This window comes from Xiphophorus couchianus, chromosome 20 (assembly GCF_001444195.1).
Source record: "Xiphophorus couchianus chromosome 20, X_couchianus-1.0, whole genome shotgun sequence".
NCBI classification, from domain to species: Eukaryota; Metazoa; Chordata; class Actinopteri; order Cyprinodontiformes; family Poeciliidae; genus Xiphophorus; species Xiphophorus couchianus.
The window spans coordinates 535313-544452 of record NC_040247.1 but is presented as its reverse complement, the minus strand read 5'-3'; the positions used below and the strand labels follow the sequence as shown (position 1 = coordinate 544452).

Here is a 9140-nt window from a genome sequence, read left to right as displayed (position 1 = left end):
CCATAAAACAAGACCAAAACAAGAAAACTGTAATTGAAAACATGTTTATTTCAGTTTGTCTCCACTGTTTATGACCTGGGTCTCTCCTTCTTGCCTTTGTAAAGCGCCAGCAGAGATACGTTGGCCACTTTGACGACCTTGAAACGAACTCCAGGGATGTCTCCCACGGCATGACCCTTACGACCGAAACCGGCCACCAGAACCTCGTCGTTCTCCTGCAGAACCAGAACCACAGGGAGGATGTTAGCGATGGCAGAACTCAACAACAAATATATTAAAAAATAAATCCACACATTTAAAAGCTCCCACTTAGGAATGGAAAATAAAAACTTGAACATTTAGTCAAACTGCACACATTGAAGCCGCTTACCTCGATGAAGTTGAGACAACCGTCATTGGGGACGAAGGCCGTGATCTTCTTGCCGTTCTTGATGAGCTGGACTCTCACACACTTCCTGATGGCAGAGTTGGGCTGCTTGGCCTCGACACCGCTGCACAAAAACACAAAAATCTAATCAGCTGCAAAGCAAATGAATCAGAGTACGAGCAGTGACTTTCTTTATTTCTAATTATTCATAAGGCAAATGGATATTTCAAAATTAAGTTTTCCATACTTTCCAGAGCTTTTATTATACGAAGGTTCAGGTACAGAGTTTAATTTCCTGTGTGCCAGCAACATTTACCTCCTGGAGAATGAAACAAGCTTCCTCTACCAGCATAAGAGTGATCTACTGGCTGTATGTCAGTTGTTAATCTGGTCTGGCTGTACTCACACTTTCTCCAGGACGATGCCCTTGGCGTGAGAGGCTCCTCCGAAGGGGTTGGCCTTCAGGGCTGTCCCCAGGTGAGCCTTCTTGTACTGTTTGTCATGCCATTTCTGCTCACGCCGGTGATTGCGGAGCTTCCTGGCGGTACGCAGACCACGACACTTTCCTAAAGAAAAAGATACTTTGCTTTCATCTCTGGCATCCATTCTGTCATTATCCAACCCACTCAAAACCATCAACATCATGCATCCATTTTGTATTGCCCATCAGCACTACTCCGAACCTTTAGGACGACTAATTTACTTGAAAATTAGAATACATGCTTTCTATAGTCCTAGCCTTTATTAAAAAAATAAACTTAAATAGCCAGAATACACATTTTTATTTTTAGCACCACAAATTTCTAAGTTGTTTAAAAACTGTCAATGTTTGTGACTTTGGGTTAAATTTTCACGTTTTAATGCAAACAGAGAAACAAAAATTACCCCAGGCTTTAATGGCAGTGAATTACAGTATTCAAGTAATTCATTATGCCAATTTGTATTTTTGACACAAATATGGTGGATTAAATGTTGTGCCGCACTATCTACTGCTTTTACAGAACATTTTCAAACAGTTTTGTCATGCTGCCTTAGTTCAGGTCATTGGAGTCCTAGACCAGAGGAACACACATTACAACGAGTCAAACTAAAAACTGTTTACATCTACATGAATCTCAAAATAGCATCGGTATGTTAAAAACTACAAGTATTATTCAATACCGAAAGCAAAGCAGTTTTTACAGGGAACTACAACATGGAAACCGTACTAACAACAGATATCTCCAAAAAAAATTAACTTTCCAGAAACGATTCATTTAAAAGTTTTTGATATTATCTGCTTAGTCTACATATGCTAATTTCAGTCTGTTAGTAATATTAACGTTACAAATTAATCAGCATTAAGATCAAATTGCCGACCAGCAACTAGCATAGCTACATTATGGCCGCTCCACGTTGCGGAGAGACGCCGCCGTATAAACCTCTTTTTTCTCATTCACTTTAGCATTTTACTGAACTAAACACAGTAGAAACACCACAGAAGACGTTCACATAAAACGGTGATATGAAAAATTGGTATAACCAAGACATAAACTGAGTATTTTCTATGAAAACTGAGTCTTACCCATGATTGCAGAAGCGAGTCAGGGATTGGAAAGGAAGAACCCAGCATGCACCGCGGCAATGTGTAGTCGGAGGACCCCATCTATAGACTATAGAGTGCCTGAGTAAAATTAAGTCGTTTCAGAAAATTTTAAATGATTTTTTATTTACCCCTTAAAAGATGTCATGATATTTTTTTAAAGCTCTTGTTGAGATAAATAAGTATAGTTCATAAGCCAGAGGACATTTGTTTTAAAAAGATTTTGTAGTTGTCGTAATTAGCCTAGAATGTCATTCTCTAGAGGGGGACCTAAAAATAAAAAAATATTATTTTATTAAATTAATTAATCAAATTTTTTTGATTATTAGCAACCTATTTTTGTATTTGTCCAGTAGGCGGCGTTATGTGTTTGGCAGGCGTAATGAAGTATCAGCGCATTTAATTAATCATAACTCGCTAAATAATAAATAGACTTTCACGCTTTTTTTTTCTTTTACTGGAAACCTTATTCAAACAGCTATCATGGCTACATTTACAAGGAAATGTCTTTTTTTTTGGACTCTAGTGTCCCTTGTATGAAAGTAGGCTGACAGGAAAGGGGCAAGGAGAGTCATATAATTAATGATCTATTTAGTTATTGCATGGACTCTACTTAAATCGATTAACTTATAAAGCTTTTTTTTTATCCAAACGTTCCTGCCACTTGTTTAAGATGAGTACAAACAACAAGCTGATGATAATTAAGTGATGTTTAACTTTTTTATGTCTAAGGTTTTATATTTCAGTGAGAAAGGCCAGAGTCTAGGTTTAGTAGATGGCTGAAGGCGTCTGATCCGCTTCAAACTCAGAACCTGTTTGCTTAACGGCAAAACTTTGGTAAGGTTAAATTTAGTGGGCTAAAGGAAGTCAGACGGTTCCTTCTCCAATGTGAGAAATCCCTTGAGGTCGTCAAGGGATCTGTTTGATCTGTTTGATCAGATCTTGTTAGTCATTTCCATAGTATGATTACTAATTAACAGTTGATTTTTTGTGTTTAGATACAATGTAATCATTCAATTCACAATTGAAGTTTTATTATCGGGATTCTGCAAATTAAATGTTTTCCACCTGAGTGAAGTTGGCCCCCCACCTTCTTCAAATCAGACAAAATTGGTGTCAAATGTTTGTGCTGCAAAATTTTCGTTTGTGCTGCAATCATTCTAAAGATATTAAGAAAAAATAGAGGTCATCAAAGGTCATTGATCATCAGTTCATGCTGGATCTGTGAATTTCATTTGAACTTGTTCAGTGCTAACCTATGAACATGAATAATGTAATTTTAACGTTGATGAAATTCACTTGGAACCAGGTCTTATTTAGAACGAACTGGTACAACATCTCCCAAAACACTCGGTGACTTATATTTTAGTTTCTGATCACCAGAGGGCGCTATTAGACAAACTGTACTGTTGAAATACGAAAAGTAGGACTAGAGCAAAACATGTGCTAACTATCTAGTCTGCTGTTTCCATCTCAATTTCATGATCGACAGTCATCAGCACTTATTTTCACGACTTCAAATCAGTGCACAAACTAGCATAAACTGTTTATAAAAGAACTGATGATCATCGACCTTTGATGACCTCTACAAACATTTCTCTTAATATCTTTAGAATGATAGCAGCACAAACAAAAACTTTTACTGCACAAACCAGCAAAAACGTAGCCGAGTTGATTGACACCTATTTTGTCTGATTTTATGGAAGTGGGGGACTGGCTGACCTTTTGACCTTTAAACTTTAATATCTTCAAAGCCAAAGCTGCACACATGAAAATTTTTGCTGCACAAACGGAGTCAAGTTGATTGACACCCATTTTGTCTCATTTGAAGAAGGTGGGGGTCCAACTTCACTCAGGTCACAGTCATCAATTTAGGTGAAGTCAGTTGTCGTCTGTAAGAAAATTATGTAATATCTCATAAGGGATAGTGGCACAAACTGAGCAGTAGCCCACTTTGGTTTGTTTTGGAGCAAGACGGGGGGATGGTGAACTATGGATAACCTAAAAAATAATTATTTCAGAAATCAAAGCTGCACAAACATTTTAACGGCACAAACCTGCAAAAACGGAGCACTAACCACTCAGACTATTTGCTGAATTTTTGACGTGGGTGTGGTGTCAGCTTCACTCAGCTCTATGCTGGCGATAACCACAAAGCGAGCAGTTATCAATTTTGTATGTTATTGTGTAAGTTAAATTCTGCAGATTTTCAGCTGTTGTACAATGTGTACCTTCTTTTGTTTTGAACTTCAATAAAGATTTAGAACAAGAAGAAATTTCAAGAAATGTTTTTAGATAGTAATGTTTTCTCACCAATATAACTTTCTCCACAATAATTGAATCCTGTCAATACATGACATGCGGCCGTGACCGTAGCGTAATGTGTATAATTTGTATGACTGTTAAACTGTGCTTTGGTTTTGGAGGTGGTTTGAACAATTATATTCACATTGTTGACTTACTTTCTGCTGATTATGCAGCAAAAGGGTAAAAAAAAACGACAAAAAAATCCATAGCTAACATTCTAGTTGCTTGAGCAAATAAAGTTTTTGCAGAGTAAAACCGGAAGTGCACGGCAGCGTCATTGATTCAACAAAGTTCATCCAACTTTCATCATCTGGCAAAAGGGAATACACTATTTTAAAACCTGGCACTTGGAGTCATATAATTAATGATCTGGTTTGGAAAAAGTTGAAAAGCACATGTACATTTGTATTGTACAGAGCAAAAGTTTATCCAACTGTCACTAGTAAGTACATTGATATCAAAGGCTTCTGTAAAGAGTGTCAAGGCCATGTTAAAATGACATGTGACAGAGAGCCAACGGTCAACAGCCCAATGGTGCTCCAGTGCTCCATCCAAGGCGCCGACATCTCCCTGCACACTGGCCAGTCCAAAAGATTCATGTCAGGAACCCTTCGTGCACAGGTTTCCAAAGAGTTGTGTGAGGGTAGGATGGAAGCAGCTGTATGGAGGTCAGCGAAGGCAGAGTTGATGGATATTGGAGATCCCGAGCCAAGTCACCCTCCAAACCTGGCAACCTTACAAAAAGCCAAGCAGGAGACAACAAATTTGGAATTAGGCAACAAAGACCCCATTCTCTCTTTGCAGTTATTAAAGTATAGCACACCTAACAGTGGCAGTATAAGAGATATTGGTCTGGATACATTCTTCTGTCACTATTGGAGTCAAACTCAGATACATGTTTATAAGGCACTGACCAAAAAATGTCCCTCAGTAGTTTGCTTTGATGCAACTGGTTCAGTTGTCAGAAAACTGACACGACCAAATGGTACATCTGGCCACAACTTCTGATATCAAGGTGTTCTGTGGGGAGACAACTGCTCAGTCCCAGTGGTACAAATGCTATCAGAAAGGCATGACATCAATGCAATTGCAACATGGCTGGCAGAATGGCTTCATGCAGGTGCCGCTGTACCAAGGGAAGCTGTGAGTGACTTTTCCCTGGCTATTCTTGGTGCTCTGGTGAAGGCCTTCACTCCTCTTTCTAACCTGAAGTCATACATTGATGAATGCTTCCGTGTGCTACTTGGAAACCAGTCTGCAAAACTTCCTCCCTGTTACATCAGGGTTGATGTTGCCCACTGCATAAAGATGGTCTGCCTGTAAAACAAGTCACACCATGTCAAAGACTTCTTTGTCAGGGGAATAGCAAAGCTTCTTCAAGCACAAAGCTTGGGCCATGCAAAGCAGTTAATACATGCTATCACTGTTGTGGCTCTCAGTGAGGCAGAAGGTGATGATAGTTCTGGAACCCCTCTAGAATCAGAGAGGTGCAAAAAATACCTGAAATCCCAGATTGCAGAAGACTCCATCCTCATTCCAGATGAAGACAAAGGAAGTGCATCAAGTGGATCCATGTGATGACATCCAGACTGACCTATGAGACTGGAGGTCAAACATTTGTGAGGAGAGCAGGACACACGCTGCAGCTAATGGGGGTAGGGATAACATCCATTTCCTCCCTTTGACAATCAGGGATAATCAATCACAATCATTATAAGACAACCAGTCTAGTAATGATTGTGCCACACATTATAAGACTTGCAAGTTACTTACCACTGTGGACAGGAATAATGGTTCCGCTCTTCAAAAGCACCAGCCTCACAGCAAGCTCAGCCAATGTTGAAGCTGAATTCAAAAATGTAAAACATGAGAACTGTTCAAACATGAGAACTTACCCATGCGAGTCGATCGCTTTATTTCTCGGCATCTTTCCTTCATGGAAGGAAATATGCAGATATGCTCTGCAAAAGCAAAAAAAGAGGAAGAACAAGTTGCATCAGCAGAAGTTAATCCTGCATCCATAATTACCCACAATGCTGAAGGTAACAGAAAAATGGATTATAGCGATTTAATGGAATCTGATGCCACCAGAAACTTTTCCACAGCAGATGAAAACGTGGTTGAAAACTGGAGGACAAATTCTTCCACCCAAAAAGAGGAAGAGGACTTCATACCCGAGTTCCTGCACTGAATGGCTCCATGCAGATTCATCATCTGGGGCCAAAAGAGTTCAAGTTTGACTATTAAAAAATGGAAACATGCATCAGCCTGTTAAAGTTGGGAAATTGTCACTCACCGTTTCTTATTCGACTGTCAAATTATATTAGATTTTCAAAACAGTCCCTTTCATGGTTCATTACTTCTCAAGTAGGATAGAAACCCTTTGTCTCACAATACAGATATTTGGGTGTGTCAATAGCAAACCATAAGGCACATGTATGCAAGTTCATACATCACCAAAAAAAGAGAAAAACAAAAAAATTACCAGAGATTGTCCTACTATAACTGTATTGATTATGCCACGACTTCTTGCGAATAGTCCCGTTTCTACAAAAATACAGCAACCTCAATTGCATAAAAACGACACCGAAAACAAGACTTACCGTCATGTTTAGTTCCAGTTTTCTAACCCATATGCAGAATACCACAGAAGAGCAGGAATCAGTTAGAGAATGTTTATTAATACAATAAGGCAAGAGAGGTCGGGTGAGAATAATCCCTGGGGCAGGTTCACGGAGTCGTCGGTACACTGAAGGACAGTAAAGGGAGATGGTGAGTTTGTGGCTGTTGGAGATGAGAGCAACAAAAAATGTTGAAGACTGATCTTACTTGTAACGATGGAACATTTATTCGGGGAGAGAGTTGACTGAGGGCTCGGGGTTATGAATCCTTTGTGTGGGTCTAGAAGGTGATCCGGGTTCCAGAGGGTGGCTCAATCAGGGAGGTTCCGTGTGGAAACGTGGAGGCTGCGGTGGAGGGCGGACAGGTCAGTTCAGGCATGGAAGAAGACAGAGGAGCGATCCGACTGCCAGCTGGAGAGCCCAGGAGCGGTTTGTGATCAAATGGAGGAGGTGAAGGTGGGACTCGGACAACCAGTGAGTAATAATCCACAGCATCACGAGGAGGAGAAATCCAGAACGAGGTCTTCTCAAGGAGAATACTTGGCGTCACAAGGAAAAACCTGAGAACAGGGAAGCAACAAGAGTGATTACAAAGAGTTCTTCTCCAATAAAGCTCAGAGAGTACACTCAGGAGGGCTCAGAGTACCATTACTGGCTAACACTCAGGCCATGAAGTGAAGTGCAGACCACCTGCTCCTCTTAAGCCTCAGGATGATTGGATAATGAAACACAGGTGCGCTTGAACCACAGGTACGCCCCTCCAGGAAAACAGCCTCTGGTGCCATCTGGTGGATGAAGGGAGGAGCCACAGACCAACAGGGAGAACAGAAAAAACCCACAACAGGGAACAAAACCCCCGGTTCCCAACAGTCCTCCCGCCCCCTCAATGGTCGCCACCTGGTGGCCGAGATGAACCGGAAGGGAGCAAAGATCGATAATCCTCAATCAGAGAAGGGTCAAGAATAAAAGAACCTGGGACCCATGAGCGATCCTCCTGACCGTAGCCCTCCCAGTCGACGAGGTACTGCCAGCCACGACCTTGTCGACGGGAGTCCACGATCCGGCGGACAGTGTAAGCAGAATGCCCATCCACGTCTTGGGCGGGAGGAGGGGGCTCGGAAGGAGGGCACAAGATGCTGGACTGGACGGGCTTGATCTGGGAGACATGAAAAGTGGGATGGCTGCGTAGGGAAGGCAGAAGACGGACTGATTATAGTTTTGATCTCGAATGGACCAATGAATCTGGGGGAAAGTTTCTTTGACATAGATTTTAACGGAATATCATGGGAGGACAACCAAACCTTCTGGCCAGGAGTGTAGGTGGGAGCCGAGGTCCATCTACGGTCAGCGAGGCGCTTGTTCTGGGCGGAGGTGTTATTGAGGGCGTCGATGGTGGTTTTCCAGATGTTCTTGCAGCGGCGGATGTGATGTTGTACGGATGTGACAGCAATGTTATTCTCATCAGAGGAGAGCAATGGTGGCTGGAGAGACCTAGAGAGACTTCGAAAGGAGAGAAACCAGTGGCTGCAGAGATATGACTATTGTGAGCGTATTCAACCCATGGGAGGAAACGGCTCCAATCACAGGGATTGGAGGAAGTAAAACAGGGGAGAACAAAAAAAGCAAAAAGAAGACAAACTGGAGACACAGGAAGATCACAAGGAAGATTAATTGATTTCTCTAAAATCAATTAACCTAACAGTCATAATTTTGGACTTCAGGAGGAAGCCGGAGTACCCGGAGAGAACGCACACATGCATGGGGAGAACTTGCAAACTCCTTGCAGAAGGAAGATCAACCAAAGGAGACCAATGGGACTCAATACGAAGCCCTGGAGGTCAGCAGGAGACCGACGGGACTCACTACGAAGCGAAGTGTATTGGAGATGCCTCTGATCACACGTCTGAATACAGGCGGCTGATTCTGTGGCTGGTCTGAAACCGACTGGCTGTCTTTGTGGGTTTCCTCTTCAGATGGCTGCTGGTTCTGCTGTTCCACTCTGTCCCTCAGCCTCTTGTTCAGCTGTTCCACTTCACGCTGCAGGAAGGTATTTTACTGCTCAAAGGTGGTGTTTATATGCTCCAGAGCGGTGCTTTTTATCTCCAGAGTGCTGTTCTCTTGCTCCAGGGCGGCATTTATCAGCTCCAAAGTCTTGTTTTCCTGCTCCAAGTAGGTGTTTATATGCTCCAGAGCGGTACCTTTTTGCTCCAGAGCGGTCTTTTCCTCCACCAGAGTGCATCCACCTCAAAAATATGTAGTTGCG

The 9140-nt window shown here is 41.9% G+C and overlaps 1 protein-coding gene and 1 long non-coding RNA gene across 3 annotated transcripts; both read right to left on the bottom strand.

The window, feature by feature from the left end:
- Window positions 1-28: 28 nt before the first annotated feature.
- rps23 (ribosomal protein S23) lies at window positions 29-2012 on the bottom strand. Its single transcript, XM_028003747.1, has 4 exons — window positions 1932-2012; window positions 774-933; window positions 371-491; window positions 29-215 (listed from the first exon to the last, which is right to left on the bottom strand). The coding sequence occupies exons 1-4, from the start codon at window positions 1933-1935 to the stop codon at window positions 69-71; spliced, it is 432 nt and encodes a 143-aa protein (XP_027859548.1). The 5' UTR covers window positions 1936-2012; the 3' UTR covers window positions 29-68.
- A 4904-nt stretch (window positions 2013-6916) lies between these two features.
- Window positions 6917-8661, bottom strand: LOC114135787 (uncharacterized). 2 transcript variants are annotated; one of them, XR_003593658.1, is made up of 4 exons: window positions 8179-8661; window positions 7524-8033; window positions 7086-7437; window positions 6917-7005 (listed from the first exon to the last, which is right to left on the bottom strand). It is a non-coding gene; the product is annotated as an uncharacterized LOC114135787 (long non-coding RNA). The 2 variants fall into 2 exon arrangements; XR_003593657.1 differs by having other exon boundaries at window positions 7086-8033.
- Window positions 8662-9140: the final 479 nt, after the last annotated feature.

Excerpts from the sequence above, each read along its gene's own strand:
- rps23 (XM_028003747.1), bottom strand. Across the intron at positions 492-773 it reads GGCATCGTCCTGGAGAAAGT|CGGTGTCGAGGCCAAGCAGC; the intron begins GTGAGTACAGCC and ends GTTTTTGTGCAG. Across the intron at positions 216-370 it reads GTTGTCTCAACTTCATCGAG|GAGAACGACGAGGTTCTGGT; the intron begins GTAAGCGGCTTC and ends CTGGTTCTGCAG.